This window comes from Lactuca sativa, chromosome 9 (assembly GCF_002870075.4).
Source record: "Lactuca sativa cultivar Salinas chromosome 9, Lsat_Salinas_v11, whole genome shotgun sequence".
Lineage (NCBI taxonomy): Eukaryota > Viridiplantae > Streptophyta > Magnoliopsida > Asterales > Asteraceae > Lactuca > Lactuca sativa.
The window spans coordinates 40101710-40119214 of NC_056631.2; the positions used below are offsets into that span (position 1 = coordinate 40101710).

General features: G+C 31.5%; 1 protein-coding gene across 1 annotated transcript; it reads left to right on the forward strand.

The window, feature by feature from the left end:
• Nucleotides 1-7361: 7361 nt before the first annotated feature.
• On the forward strand, nucleotides 7362-17400 carry LOC111891627 (glycerol-3-phosphate 2-O-acyltransferase 6). Its single transcript, XM_023887688.3, has 2 exons — nucleotides 7362-8044; nucleotides 16381-17400. The coding sequence occupies exons 1-2, from the start codon at nucleotides 7427-7429 to the stop codon at nucleotides 17251-17253; spliced, it is 1491 nt and encodes a 496-aa protein (XP_023743456.1). The 5' UTR covers nucleotides 7362-7426; the 3' UTR covers nucleotides 17254-17400.
• Nucleotides 17401-17505: the final 105 nt, after the last annotated feature.

Sequence of the window (17505 nt, forward strand, 5' to 3'; positions counted from 1 at the left end):
GACGGTGGTGACTCCACTGTTGGAGAGGATTTGGGAGGCCCAGCAGGAGGCCATGAAGGAGGAACATCAGAAGAGCGAGCGGATTGTGGGTCAGGTCTCCTCCTTTGACTATAATAGTCGGGGGTTGTTGACTCTACACCGTAGGGTGTAGGTCCCGTATCATGGGGTGTGCGCCAGGTATTGATGGAGGAGGCGCACAAATCTTGATTCTCCATTCACCCCGGGGCGACGAAGATGTATAGGGATCTTCGTCTGGACTATTGGTGGCCTTGCATGAAGCGGGATGTGGCATGGTACGTAGAGCGGTGCTTGACCTACAGGAAGGTCAAGGTCGAGCATCAGAGACCTCACGGCAAGATGCATCCGTTTGATATTCCGATGTGGAAATAGGAAGACTTCACGATGGATTTTATCACTAAGCTTCCCAGGACCGCACGGGGAGTGGATTCGATCTGGGTCATCGTTGATCGATTGACCAAGATCGCCCATTTTATCCCGATTCAGGAGAGCATCTCGGCCGAGAAGTTGGCCGACATCTATATCTGGGAGGTGGTGACGCGGCACGGTGTGCCAGTTTCTGTGATTTCAGACAGGGGTGTGTGGTTCACTTCAAGGTTTTGGAGGAAGTTTCATGACGAGCTGGGTACTCATCTGTATTTTAGCTTCGCTTTTCACCCGCAGACAAATGGACAGAGTGAGCGGACCATCCGGACTTTGGAGGATATGTTGCGGGCGTGTATCTTAGACTTCGGAGGTAGTTGGGATACTTACCTTCCTTTGGCTGAGTTCTCGTACAAAAACAACTATCACGCGAGTATTGACCATCCTCCCTTCGATATGTTGTATGGGAGGAAGTGCAGGACCCCGATATGTTGGGGTGAGGTTGGTCAGAGGGTTATGGGGAGTACCGAAGTGGTACACAAGACTACGGAAAGGATTTAACAGGTCCGGAGCAGGCTTCAGACTGCTCAGAGTCGGCAGAACAGTTATGCCGACAAGCGCCGATCCGACTTGGAATTCCAGTTCGGGGATATGGTCCTCCTGAAGGTGTCACCTTGGAAGGGTGTCATTCGATTCAGGAAGCAGGGCAAGTTGGGCCCTAGGTATATTGGACCTTTCAGGGTTGTAGCCCAGGTAGGCAAGGTGGCATATAGGCTCGATCTGCCAGCCGAAAACAGTCGGATTCATAGCACCTTTCACGTTTCCCAGTTGCAGAAATGTTTGGTGGACGATTCGGTAGTAGTGCCTTTAGAGGACATTCAGGTTGGTGACAGCCTGAACTACATCGAGCAGCCAGTGGCGATCCTTGACAGGAAGTCAAGGGATCTGAGGAACAAGAGAGTGGAGCTGCTAAAGGTGCAGTGGCACCACCGAAAGGGCTCAGAGTGGACTTGGGAGCCGGAGGATGAGATGATGGAGCTTTACCCAGAGCTTTTGCAAGAACAAGCAGCAGACTTCGAGGACGAAGTCTAAAATAAGCGGGGGGGGGGGGGGGGGGGGGTATTTGTAACACCTGGTTCCTGGTACGTATTTTCAAATTAAGTATTTTTCATTTTGGCCTGGGACTCGGCGAGTTGGTGGCCCAACTCGTCGAGTAGAAGCGGTTTGGACACGTGAGTTAAGTGGCTGACTCGGCGAGTTAGAGACTGGACTCGACGAGTCTGTGCTGTCTAGACAAAAACCCTAATATGAGGGTTTGCACCCTATATAAATGCCTTAACTCATCCTCCCTTGTCCCTAAAACTCTCCTAGAGCTTCATATCGAAACCCTAGCCGATTGTGTGTGTGTGTGTGTTAAGGCCATTTTGGTGCTTTTGCTGGCTTGTGAAGCTTGGAAGGAAGAAGAGGAGCTTGAGTATTCGACTTGGGGCTTGTGGATCCAGAAATCTCATTCCATCTTCAGCTTAATCAAGGTAAAATGCTCCTGCTTTGGTCTTCCATTTGGTTGTTTATCTTTAGAGTTGATCTTGGGTGCATTTAGGGCTTTCAAGCCATTTTCGGATTTAAAGGGTGTTATGTGGACTCTAGCCTTTAGATCTGGGCCTTAAGAGGGGTCTCATGGCATAAAGGTGCCAACTTTAGGGCCATGAGAGCCCCATGCACATTGTAGGACACGTTATATGGAATTTTGAGCTAAAAACCCCATGCATGTGCATCAAGTTTGGAACTTTACGTATAAAATGGACATTAGGAGGCCAGATCTATGGTTTTGGTGTGTTAGACCTCATTTAAATCGACTGTACAGAATTGATCAAGGTTGGACTCGGTGAGTTGCTCTTGGCGCTCGACGAGTCAGTGACCATTGTGCACCCAAACCCTTTCGGTGAATGGGTAAGTGTTAGGAAGGAAGTCCCTTGTGGGTTTAGACGCAAAAAGGGACCTGGAAGTCATGGGACTCGGCGAGTGGTATGAGCAGACTCGGCGAGTCCATAGCAATCTCCCAATCTTTGAATATGGACTCGACGAGTTGTTCATACAACTCGGCGAGTCATAGACTGGACAAGTTCTTAAGTTGGAAATGAACTCGACGAGTTCAGAAAGGAACTCGGCGAGTCGGATGAAGATGCTCCCGATGTTATGATTGAAGGAGAACCCGTCGAGTTTTTGCTAGACTCGACGAGTGGAGCCGGGGTTTTATGTGGGATTAGAGAAGCATGGACTCGACGAGTTCGTAGGCCAACTCGGCGAGTCAGGTCAACTGAATGTTGACTTTGACTGGACTTGGGCTGACCCTGTTTAGGGTTGTGTGTGTGTGTGTGTTGACTTGAAGGTTGTTGTGTAGGGATCGAGGAGTCGTTGGGAGTCGACTTGTGCGCCGAGGATAGTTCAGACACTGCACGACATTCAGTTGAGTTACCTTCCAGTAGGGGTGGGTCTAAGGCCACAATGCCGGCCCACTAAAAAGGGGTATTTAAAAGATAATGGTCTTTGTGATAATTATCTTGGTCCGGTTATGTGTTGGTTACGAGGTTTATCTGGATAGTATGTTATGGGTATGATAGGGATTAGTTTCCCTGACAGTGGTCCGTAGGACCCAAGGGTAGGTCGGTACACGGATATGCCTGACTATATGCTTATATATGTTGATTGTATGCTAGTTGTAGGGGGTGAAATAATCCTGGGTACCGGTTGAAAGATACCGATGTTGATTCCCAGTTGAAAGATACCGATGATGGTTACCGGTTGAAAGATACCGATGATGGTTACCGGTTGAAAGATACTGACGATATTGTATGGTATGTGGTATGATGGGGGAACTCACTAAGCTTTGTGCTTACAGTTTTGGTTTTGGTTTCAGGTACCTCTTCGTTGAAGGGGAAAGAGTCGGCGGTGTAGCAGCGCATCACACACACACACACACATGTTTCCGCAAGAAGTTTTTAGGATTGTACTAGATTTTAATACTTATGATGTTATGGCTTGAAATCCAACATTATGATTTTGTAATGGAATGTTTTATTGACAAGGTTTTGGTAAAATGTTTATTAAATGCGTTAATTAAAAAATGAAATTTTTGGCCTTGAAATTTGGGTCGTTACACTCGTATAGGCCTGCTGTGTAGGTTTCAAACTTTGGATTTCGGGTATTGAGTTATTTGTTGGGCTTTGATACTTGGGCCCTAATGGACTATCTGGGTAAGTATATTTTGGGCTAATTATACGATCAGACTTTTGGATGAGGCCTAATAAGGGGTTGGGCCTAATTTGGAAAATTAGGCCAATCATGGGCCTTGAAGTAAGGGGGCCTTTTGGATCAATATTTAGACTTAGGCCTTGGCCTAATTAGGGAAAGAGTAAAATGGACAATTACCCTATGGTTGCACCTTTAGTCATGAAGGGTATTCCAATTGTTAGTTGGATGTTTGTTTTTTGTGATAGTTCAGGATTTTCTGTGAGTCAGCAGTTGGAGGTTTCAGTGCAGTTTGGCTTTGTGAGGTGAGTCTTCCTCACTATACTTTCAGGTCGAAGGTACAAAGGCCGACCCATTGGTTTGATAACCTGACATTGTTGATATGATGAGTGTGATATAGATATGTATCCTAGTTTTGATATGCTAGTCTAGTAGACCTATAGGACTACCTGTGAAATTGCTTGTTTATCTATATATCATATTATTTGTTATATGTCGACATATTGTATGGGTTGGGTTGAGGTTGTACTGCTTTTTGTTGTAGCCTACAAACCCTGGAGTATGCCAGATATGAGATGAGGGCCAGGGAAGGCATGCCAGACTCATATTGAGGACTCATGAGCATTCCAGATACCAACTGAGGGCCAGGAAGGGCATGCCAGACTTGTACTGAGAGCTTAGCGGTATTCAGTCTGTTGACCGATTAGGCCGGGGAGCAAGCCAGACATAAGTTGTGGGCCCACGGGGCAAACCATATTTATGTTGTGGGCTCAGGGGTAATCCAATCTGTAAAGTTATGGACCATTACATGCTCTTATTATATTTCGTGCTATTTGTTATATATTGGTATTTTTGTTGGGGGGGGGGGGGGGGGGACTCACTAAGCTTTGGGCTTACAGTTTGGATTTTGTTTCAGGTACCTTAGAGGATCGCGGGTAGATAAAGGCGTGATCATGCACTTCCTCATGTTTTTGTTTTATGATTTTGGGATTTCTCTAATATGAAACTTATTTTGAAAATAAATTGTGATAAATGATGTTTTTGTGGTTGTTTAAAAAGTTTAAAATTTTCAAGAATTTTATGAATGTTACAGTATGAATGATGATATTAGTTTTATTAGTTAAATAGTTGGTTTCGAAACTTGTAACGAAATACATGTAATTGACCTTTGGTGATTAAATAATGGAGATTTATTTATGAGTTGGATTACTACCTTTTTTCTGTTATTTATTTATGAGTTGGATTACTACATTCTGTCTATTAAATAATGGAGTCTTTTACTTCCCGAATAATTAGATTGTTCAAACACCCACAGTCGATTGTACTTTTGGAAGTAAGTAGTGAATCAAGATTGCTATGAATTGGATTGTAGATTTTCTGAAGAGTTTTGGACATGGCAATAGTGTTGCTACAATATTCATGAGTACTTTGAAATGGATATTTAAGTATTGGATTAACCCACGCTCAGAGAATTACTTCATGGAATTTATCACGAGTAATTCTGAAATGATAATATCTTATAATCTTTAAACAAAGATATATGATTTGTTGTTTACGAATTGGTTGGAAAAGCGATATATTTGGGCCCCTCGATGATTTGGAGTTGACTTATAGTGTTGGGCCCAGCTAGGACTGAATTAATGTGTTCAGTTAGTAGTTTTTGTCATTAGAAATCCGAAATCGGGAAACAAAGTATTGGATAATGAGATTGATTATGTTCCATGTCTCATATCTAGATGATATCTTGTAGAACGAAGGATTATGTGATCGCTTATCGTAGGACACATAAATGACTAGGTCAGAGTTCGACAACAACTTTTGAGAGCTACAATCTGCTGATCAGTTTAGAATAATATACCGACAATTATAGTTATTAGACTTATCCAAGTGGAAGACTGTTGGATTAGGTGTCTTAGCCCATAATTATAATTAGTATATTCTTGAATTGATAGTGGCACAGTCCTTTTGGGTTGCCGTCAAGACTAGCAAGTAGACATGATGATTTTTGGATAGAGACAGGTTGATTTATTATTCAATTAATAAATTGAAATAAATAATTTGTTAATACATTATGAGAATAATATATCAATTAGAAATGGTAATATTTAATTAATATTTAATCAGAAATTAATCAAAATTAATTTTGGGATTAAAGGAAATTAATTAAAACTGTAGGGTTTCTAGAATTATCCCTGGTGGATAATCAGGAAGGTAGATAATTACTCGGTTTAAGATAATCTTGGATTTGGGCATATCCATGGTTTCCTGACTGCACTATAAATAGATTCTCAGCCCTAAAATTTTCAGCCAACCTATTATTATGAAGAGCTAGCCGAATTTTCTAAGCCTCCCTCCTATCTCTCAATATTCTTATTTTGCTAGTGTTGGGTGTGAACCACTAGAGACACACCATTTGTAGTGCTTGCTCTCAAGGTTTCAACAACACAAGGATTTTCATTGTTATTAGTAAATATCAATCAAGATATGTTTCTCCTAACCCTATTTGGTATTTTCGAAAATATGCTAGTTGTTCTGGGGTTTCTTATTTGTTGTTTAAAGTTGTATATTCAATTAGAGAAAACATGTATCAATTATTAGGGTTGCATGCACACATAGGAATTATATGTTTGACATAATACCCATAAATTGTATATTGCATTGTCCATGGAGACGAATTAAAAATGTTAATTTATAGACAATGAAAGTAAACTTTACAATAGGACATCTAATGTTTTATTCAAAGAAGTTTTTGGAAATTTATGATTCATAATAATTAATTAAAATATGTCGGAGTGTTTTTATTAGTATAGATTCAATTACATATTTATTCATCATTTTGTTTGTATTTATTCCGAATTTTTTCTTTAAAAAATATTTAGTGTTTACAACTTGATATTCAACACAATTATTTAAAATATGTCAATAGTTTTTTAATAATATAGATTGAATTATTTAATTATTTCCAATTCGGTTTGTATATTTTCAAATTTTATTTTAAAAAATGTTATATATTTACATTTTAATATTTTTTTAGTCAACTCATATAGTAGACAAGTCTCAAATCTAGATCTTTTATTGTATAATCTTGATCTCACAAAGAATTACTTTGTTGTAATTTCATTATATTTTAACATGTGCCCTTAGGCACGTCATTAATTATATAAAATTTTACCATAATTAAATATAAAATTTATTATTTATAGAAAATATTTTTATTAAAAAATATGAAACATACATATACTTTATAATTAATACATTTCATATTTAATTATAGCATTATTTTTTATAACTAATGTTTGTTATATGTGTGATTATTACATATATGTCATTACGACACGTATAAAAAGAGTCTCTAAAAAACTAAGTTGAAAGCTGTATAAAAAGAGTCTCTAAAAAACTAAGTTGAAAGCTTTTGCATTAATGAGACAAAAAGCTAACGACTTTTCTCACATAACTCTACATAAATAATTAAGTCCTCTTCTCACAATAACTCTATATAAATAATTAAGTCCTCACTATTCAAACAATCATATGGTAGCAAACCATGTAATAAAAGATACGACACCTAAAAAAGACAGGTCATACGAAATTTAAAAAAAAGTAGCAAACCATGAAATAATATAAGAAATCCAAATTAATACATTTTTCCTTCTCACATGCAAGTATTACTTTTGCATGATTAAAAAAAAAAAAGTATTGGTACTAAATGCATATCCATCTCCCAACTTCTTTTTAAACCCCCATACATTTCATCTTCATAACTCAATCCAAACATCTTTCTCCCTCTATTCTCACAATGTCTATTCATCTCGATTTCGAACTGATCTCAAAATGCAGTACGAAATCGAGATCAAATCAGACTGTGGCATCCGCTCTCAACGGTACCCTCCTTGTGTCCCGTAACCCTTTCCCGTACTTCTTCCTTATCTCCCTCGAAGCTGGAAACATCTTCAGAGCTATAATCCTATTACTCTCCTTCCCATTTATCTACACCATTTCCATCTTCTCCAAATCTGCATCTGATCAAATCTTTATCTTCATCACATTTGTTGGGTTAAGAATCCGAGATGTTGAGCTTGTATGCAGCTCAGTTTTACCCCGGTTTTACGTGGGTGATGTTCGACCTGAAACATGGAAGGTGTTTAACTCGTTTGGGAAGAGGTACGTGGTTACATCGAGCCCGAGAGTGATGGTGGAGCATTTTGTGAAGAATTTTTTAGGGGCTGATGAGGTGTTGGGGACTGAACTTGAGGTCTCGAAAACTGGTCGAGCCACTGGGTTTGTTAAAGAACCAGGAGTTGTTATTGGTGGATTTAAAAAAGCTGCCATTTTACAAGAATTTGAAGGTTCGAATTTGCCTGATTTGGGTCTTGGAGGTGGTGAAACTGACAAAGATTTCATGTCCATTTGCAAGGTAATATTTTTCATTTTAATCATTTTAGTTATACTTAATAATTAACAAGCTTATATTATTATATTAATATCCTATAACTTATATTTTTATCAACTTAAGCTACAATTTTTGAAATATTTTATCAGTTTGATAATAATATGTGACAATGGTTAAAAAAATATCTGTTGATCACCATATTGTTACATTAATTGACAAAAACAAAATTTGCAAAACTATACATGAACTTTTGTTATTTAAAAAAGTTACATAAAAATAGTATTTTACTTATGTTCCATTTTAGTTTTAGGAGATATGCATTTTGAAGCATGCACTTTAGAAATAAAAAACTTAAAGAAAACAGTATATTCACTTTTAGGTAAATTATTGTACTGAATATATTCTTTTACACCCCTTAAGTTGAAAAAAGAAAGAAATAATATCTGTATTTTTTTATTATTTTTTTGTTTTGTCACCAACCAATTATTCTTTGAATGTTAATTTTTGTAGTGCTCTAGTAAATTATCTACGTCTACTGCCATATCTGCCCCTATAACCGTACCCACAACCAGTATCGAACACTCATCATGCAGCATTAACACCAATGTTTAAGGCCTAATAAACACAACTGTTACTCACCTTTCATTTTCATTGTTTTTCTTTATGCAAAAAAAATAAATGTAATTAAAAGAATCAAAATCAACTTAAAAAATAATTGAGACAATGGAAGAAAATCGAAAATATATTTAAATGAAAATCAGATAAAAAAATAAAAAGGGTCAAACACACGAGACGGTTGTTCTTCTGAAGGACTTGGATAGGCTTTCTTTATGTCGAAGGACGAATTATGTATCTTTTGGAGAAATATAAGGATCATTTCGAAACACCTATTTTAGAAACAGCCGTTCAATAAATGACACGTGGTGTGGGTAACCAGGACATCTCATATTCACATTGTTGTAAAACCCTTCGACGAATTTAAATATTGCTTTCGAAAGTTTTGGTATTTAATGTATCTTCATGTGCATCATCCAACTATTACTATTATTATTTATTTATTTGTAAGAATAACCAAAGTATATAAGCAAAAGCAAGAAAAAGGCATTGTCTCACTAAAATAAGTTATCTGTATAAACTATTTTTTTTATTATAATTTAAGTCATGTTTTACAAAATAATTTTTTATAATTTAATGTTTGATAAAATCACAAAATAGTTTATTCTGGCTTTTAAGTTAACTTATAAGTTAAAAAATAAAATTTTCAGTTAATGCAAACAGGGTGAGACCACAAAAACAACATATTGTAGTTTATAAGTTAAAGTTTGGGTAAATTATTTGAGATAACTAATGTGGTGTTTTTTAACACAAAGATTTGGGTTGAATCTTAGTCTATATTATATAATTTCTTGTTCCGAAAAAAAAAGTTAATTTTTCAGTTAACATATCAAATAGAATATAAATGTTTTTTAGATAATTAAGTTTTAATTTATAGAATATATATTTGTTTAGATAAATTATCTAATTATCATACAATCAAAATATATAATTTTACAATCAAAATATGTAATGCTCTAATAAAAAAAACAAGTAAAGTTATCATATGGTACTAGTTAGTTTACTTATTATGACATGATTGTTTTTTTTATCAATTTATACAAAAATATTTCATTTTTATCAGTGATAAATTTATAATTTTAATTTTTTGGACGACATACTAGTCTATAAAAATTGAGTTTAAAACAATTTTTTTTAAATATTTAATTATCAATTGATCGTTACCAAGACACGTTATTTTCTTTTACAAAATTATATAACTGTCATGGATTATATAACATTGATTCAACTTTTCAAATTAAAATATAAAATTTAGTGTATTTTAGTCATAAATTAAGCATGATTAAATATTTGTCTAAAAATCAATTTTAATTATAAATTGAAAAAAAAAATTGTAAAACAACCTTAAACAAACAAATATCAAACTCTATTAAAAATATAATGATAACAAAATCACATTATTTTAATTCTACATAACATTTGCAATGTAGATATAAGTTTATAGAACTTAAAACAAATCAATTATTTTCTTCATAAAATAAACGATGTACAATTAGTCACATGACAATTACATATAAACAAATAAAAATAACACTACATAATTATTAGCAATCAATCCAATAACTTTGGTATTATAATAATAATAGGTAATTATGTAGGTTTAAATATCATATATATACATTTCTAGTACCTGACCCAAAGAAGGTCATATCACATATGTGCATAAAAAGTAGGTAAACACAAATATGCATATAGAGTTAAAAATAGTTGAATGGATATGCATATATGTATGTACTCACATACCCATATGTATGTATGGGATGCAAATTGGACTCAAATAATAAACACAACTTACCTTCAACGGGTTAAATGATAAAATTTAGAAATGTGTCAATAAATAACAAAAACTAAGTGCATTGAAAGTCATCTCGAATATATTCAAAATTCTGTGAGTATCTAAATCATTTCACTAAAATTGAAATATATATATATATATATATATATATATATATATATATATATATATATATATATATATATATATATATATATATATATATATATATATATAGGGAAAAGATCAAATGAGAACACCTAAAAGGTTGAGATCGCGAGAACAAGTATATTCAATTGTGATTTCATGTACTCATTTGTGGAGAAATGATAAACTTTTATGCACAATCAACATGAATATGCTTTTTCTCTTCGATTGAAATTAAAGACATAAAAATTTATCATTTCTCCACAAATGAATAATGGAATCACACATGAATATACTTTGTTCTCGCGTTTTCAACCTTTTTAATGTTCTCATTTGATCTTACTCTTATATATATATATATATATATATATATATATATATATATATATATATATATATATATATATATCTTAAAATTATGTTTTACAATTATATTTAATATATTATTTATCTTTAATTAAAAAAAATAAAGAATTGATTAAAACAATGTGAGAGGTCAACCTGATTCGAGTTAAACCAGTCAACAATAAAGAATAACTTAAAAACATATAAAATTTATGAATTTTTTCTTGATGACATTTTTCAAAAAAAAAAAACCACCGACATTTGTCTATAAACATAACGTTTACGACATTTGTCTATAAACACATGTTGTTTTTGAATTTTTACCTTGTTTCTTAAAAACATCTATTTGTAGACATCTGGTTTGTTTTAAGGTTTATGGTTTTTGTATATATAAATAAAGTTTATATGTTCTTTAACATTTTTAAGTTTGTTTTGATCTTCACAAATATATATATATATATATATATATATATATATATATATATATATATATATATATATATATATATATATATATATATATATATATATATATATATATATATATATATATATATATATATATATATATATATATATATATATAGCTGTATATTAGCTACATGTGGGTACACAAATTGAAAGCTTTCTTCAACGACATTATATGTTGATATGGTTTGGTGAAACTTTAATGGCCATATTGCTTTAGCATGATCCCTTTTCTCTTATTATTAAATTTTCATAACTATTTTATTTCTTTTTATAAAATAGAAATTAAAATTAATATATTAAATATATATATATGTGATCATCTTTAATTTATTAAAAGTTTCACATATAATTGTTGGGAAATTACTTTTGCATAAATGGTATGATCATTTGTTTTAAGTTATAGTCCACAGGACCACTTTAAGTTGGTGATCATTAATTTCTTAACAGTTATTGTACTTAACCTATGGATACAAGTAGGTTTTGCATAAAACTCGAACATGTGAAATATTTATCTTGTGTCATGATTATAAAACGCAATTGTCTATTTAGACAATTTGGATGAGACTTATTTTGATTGGATATTTAGATTAGACTTATTTGGATTGTAGGGTACAATTTGGATTTTAATTATTTGGATTGGATACTTAGATTTTTGGATTGATTTTCAACAAAACCGAATTATTATTTTAAATTTCGGATTAGTTTTGGTTTATAAAATTAAAACAGAATAATCCAAAAAAAAAAAAACAAAAAAAAAAAAAAACTGAATAACAAATTATTAATTATTTTTAATATTAATTATTCAAAAGTTTCAGCCAATATAATACATTAATATGTACTTATTATCAAAAGTTTTTTTTTTAAATAAATATTAAACTATAAATTATTTTTCTAAGAAGTTGTTTATAAGTTATATTTCATAACTAAACAATTTTTTAGTTTTTATATAGAGTTGAGTAATGTTCAAATTATATACTTTTTTAAAAAGTCTTGCATTAAAAACTAAATTGTAAAACCAATCCAATCGAATTGTAATTTGGTTGAATTTGATCGGATTTTAATTTAGTTTGAATTTTTTGGATCAATGTTTTAAAAACCAAAATCAATTTGGATTCATCCGATCCATCCAAACGAACATCCTAGCCATGATAAATAAAAATCACATTACATTGTAATAATATCACAAATCTAATCATCAGTCATTTTTTATATGTAGAATTTATATTAGTCACTTCACATAGTTTCATGCATATATACTTCACATATATATATATATATATATATATATATATATATATATATATATATATATATATATATATATCTTAAAAAGCATTTATAAGATTTTGCTGAATTAAGCTTTTAAGCATCATATATAATAATTTTATGCATCGGAGAATAATAAATCTTATCCGGTCAAAGACAGATTTTGAATAAGTCTTCTAAGCTTATCTTCAAATTGAATGGGTTAAATATGAAAAAGTCAAATAAGATGATGATGATAAGATTTTGAATGGGTCAAAGTTTGACCAAGTTTTCCTCATATCCAATTGAATCGGTAAATACTAAATCTTATCCGGTCAACATTTATGAAAAAGTCAAATAAGATGATGATGATAAGATTTTGAATGGGTCAAAGTTTGACCAAGTGTTACTCATATTCAATTGAATCGGTAAATATTAAATCTTATCCGGTCAACATTTATGAAAAAGTCAAATAAGATGATGATGATGATAAGATTTTGAATGGGTCAAACTTTGACCAAATGATCCTCATATCCAATTGAATCGCTAAATACTGAATCTGTCAATAATAATGAAAAAGTCAAATAAGATGATGATAAGATTTTGAATGGCTCAAAGTTTGACCAAGTGTTCTTCATATCTATTTGAATCGGTCTAATACGATGTACACGTTATAAAACATTTCATATAAACTGGAAGATGTGCATTGATCTAGCATTCGTCTATCATGAATGTCTTGCCATTGACCGCAAAACCTTGGTTCTCTCTCATGCTCGCTACCTCCTCCTTTGTTTTTCTTTCTATTAAAATCGAATAAGCCCAAAAATATCTTACGTTTAATCCTAGTCCTGGTATAAGAAATCTTTATCTGTTCGTCATTTTGTTTAACAAATTTTTTATGTCATTTTGTTGATCTGCACCCGCCGCTTTGCGCGGGTAAACGGCTAATATATATATATATATATATATATATATATATATATATATATATATATATATATATATATATATATATATATATATATATATATATATATATATATCATAAAAGGGGTTAATCATCAAAACACTAAAAATAGAGTTGTATTACACTTTGATCATATTTTTAAATCGCTAATAGCAGGACCACTTTTTTTAATGCATATCTTAATATATATATATATATATATATATATATATATATATATATATATATATATATATATATATATATATATATATATATATATATATATATATATTGCTTTTGTAAAGGGTTCGTACAACAAAAAACCGTAAAAGTTACTTCATTTCACGAAAAAATAATGCTATTTTTGTGAAAGAAAAAGAAAGACTTGTGGTTTCTTGTTGTGGCCCTCTATAAGCAATTCGTAAAATAAATACTAGTAGATGATATTATTTTGTGAAATTATGACCTTTCTTGTGCCATACTTTTTGAGCAACTCTTTTAGTTATTTAGATTAGCCCTAAAAAAGTCTTACCAGTTACTTTTATCATTTTTTATTTATATTTGATATGCAAAAATAACGTATTGTCTTGTTTTCAAGAATTTGCAAACGCATTGAATCCCAACTTCTGTTCTGTTCGTTCTTGCATGGGCTTGAAGATCCCCATGGCATGATTTGCATTAGAAAGGAAATATGCAATCTTGCAAAGGACATGGGAAACTCAATAGTCAAAAGACACTTTCAACCTTTGTTGCTCCTACTATTTCATTTCAATACTCTAGTAAATATAGATAAATAATTTTACAATAAAATTTAATTTCAAAGGATTAGATTATAATGACTTATGATTTCGTCCAAGATTCATATGGATATTTCACAAAATATATTTTTAATAATAATACATCAAAACCATTCTTTTAAAAACCTCGTTATGGTTACACAATGATGTGCATGGCTTCAAAAATGATATATATATATATATATATATATATATATATATATATATATATATATATATATATATATATATATATATATATATATATATATATATATATATATATGTCTTTGAGTTTTGACAATGTCTACTCATATTATTTGGCTCTTTATTCAATACATATAGAAATATATGATTATTTAGCATCATTTATAATATAAAACCCTAAAGTAAAAATATTATACAAAATTATTTTCAGTATTACAATAGTTTAATAACATGATTTAATTATTATGACAGAGTGCTACAGTAGCTATCATTTTGTTCCTTCTATGAGAAAGTCGATAATGAAAAATTGAAAACATGATTTTTTTTTTATTATTTAAGCTATTTGAAATTTCAATAGCTTTTAATGGTTAACGAAGTCTAAATTACTTTTATGTCAAATCAATATAAAATTCTTGAAGAAATAAGATTCTTTTGAATTTTTAATAATTAAACATGTATTATCGTCTTATTAGTTTGAATTTTTTTATAAACTTTTTGTCTGTAATTCTATGTTTTTTAATCATACATTATACATCATATTGTTGTTATTTTTTCATCTATGTAGTAAGATTTTAAAAATAACAAAAGTTTTATAATTTACATATATAGTATTTTGAATTAAATATTATAAAAATCATAATTTTATAAACTATAATATCATTAAATGGTAGAAAATAGAATTTTATTCAGATGAATGGTTAGGAAGTTATTCTATAATAGATAAATAATTGAAATAGATAGAATAATTTAGGAATATTTTACTACACATATTTGTATTTGTCGTTAAAAAAAGTATTTTATATATATATATATATATATATATATATATATATATATATATATATATATATATATATATATATATATATATATATATATATATATATATATATATATTACTGAATGGATTGAATCGTAAATATATTTCGTTTAAAGATTAGGTGACTAAAAAATATTAAGTTTTCTATTAAATCCATCTTAGAATTGTCAACTTTTCATAAAAACAATTAAAAGATTGTAAACTTTCCGTCAAAGCCATTCACCATTTATTAATTTTCTGAAAAAGCCATGCATTCCTTAAAATTAAAAAATGGGTCCTATAGAAAATAATAGGATAGTGTTTCTTTTGGAAATGGAGCGAATACAAAGATTTTCGTTACATTTGTCCTTATTATCATATTATTTTCTTAAAATATAATAATTAGATTATATAATTCATTATTACTTTATTCCTGACAAAAATTTATGCTTATATAAACTAGCAAAAACAGAAGTGATGAACCTTAAATAAATAATAATTTCTACATTTATTAATTTTAAGTTCTAATGAGATTCTTGTAATGGTATCCTTTTTGTAAGTTAATTTTTTATATCTAGTGTTTAACACTTGCCAATACGGGATTAGCCCAGTTGATAAAGATGGGTGACTCTTAGATTGGATGTCTAAGGTACAAACCTATATATAGACTATTTAATTAACATGATGAATCTAGCTTCAAACCATTAACCAACCGTTTAAAAAAATGTTTAACAATTATTGTATAGAGGCAAGTTTAGTATTTTAATTTAAGTAAATATTGTAACACTAAATATTCATCATCACAACAATTTTTTTGTATATGGTCGAATGTATTTTAGACACAAAAATGGTTTGTACATCAAGAGTGAAAAGATACATTTAAACTTGATTCCTTTGCTTCTTTTAGTTCATCTCATTAGTTTAGCAAATATTAAAAGTTTAATTACATTAGATTCAATACCATTTTTGAAGCGGGAGGATTGTGCTTAACGATTTTATGTGAGGTTACATTACATACTTGGTTTCTTGCAGGAAGGATACATGGTACAACAAACAAGATGTGAACCCTTACCAAGGGACAAACTTCTAAGTCCGATCATCTTTCATGAAGGACGTCTAGTTCAAAGGCCAACACCACTTGTAGCTCTACTTACCTTCTTATGGATGCCAATAGGCATTTTCCTTTCAATCCTTAGGGTTTATCTCAATATCCCATTGCCCGAAAAGATCGTGTATTACAACTACAAGATCCTTGGCATCAAACTAATCGTTAAGGGAACCCCTCCACCCCCTCCAAAACAAGGACAAAGTGGGGTGCTCTTTGTATGCAACCATCGTGCTGTTATAGACCCTGTGGTCACTGCAGTCGCCTTAGGTAGAAAGATTAGTTGTGTGACTTATAGTATTAGTAAATTCTCTGAGTTAATATCACCGATTAAGGCAGTAGCATTAGCAAGAGAAAGAGATAAAGATGCTGCACATATCAAACAATTATTGGAAGAAGGTGATTTGGTCATCTGTCCTGAGGGAACAACAGGTAGAGAGCCATTCTTGCTTAGATTTAGTGCGCTTTTTGCAGAGCTCACGGATAGGATTGTCCCAGTTGCCATTAATACAAAACAAAGTGTGTTTTATGGGACGACAGCTCGTGGGTATAAGTTCTTGGATCCATATTTTGTGTTCATGAACCCTAGGCCTACGTATGAGATAACTTTCTTGAACCAACTACCACTCGAGCTAACATGCAAAGGTGGGAAGTCTGCATTTGAGGTGGCGAATTATATTCAAAGGGTGATAGGCGATACACTTGGGTTCGAATGCACGAATTTGACTAGGAAGGATAAGTATGCGATGATGGCTGGAACAGATGGTCGTGTGGAGAGTAAGAATGAGAAATCAAAATAGAGAAAGATGTGATTCAGTTAAGAAGATAATTTGTTGTCATTATTATTTTTTCCAAATAAACTTTCAACAATCTATCAAAACAATAATGTTTGTTTATATTCGTGATGAAATTGTTATTTGTATATTAATTACTATGTGATTTATTTATAGCTTTTTCATTTCGATTTACTAGCTAGAACATTTGTTGCTTTCAAGACAAATAGTTATTGGTAGCAAGCTTCTGCAAGGCCGGTCCAAAGGTTTTTCAAGCTC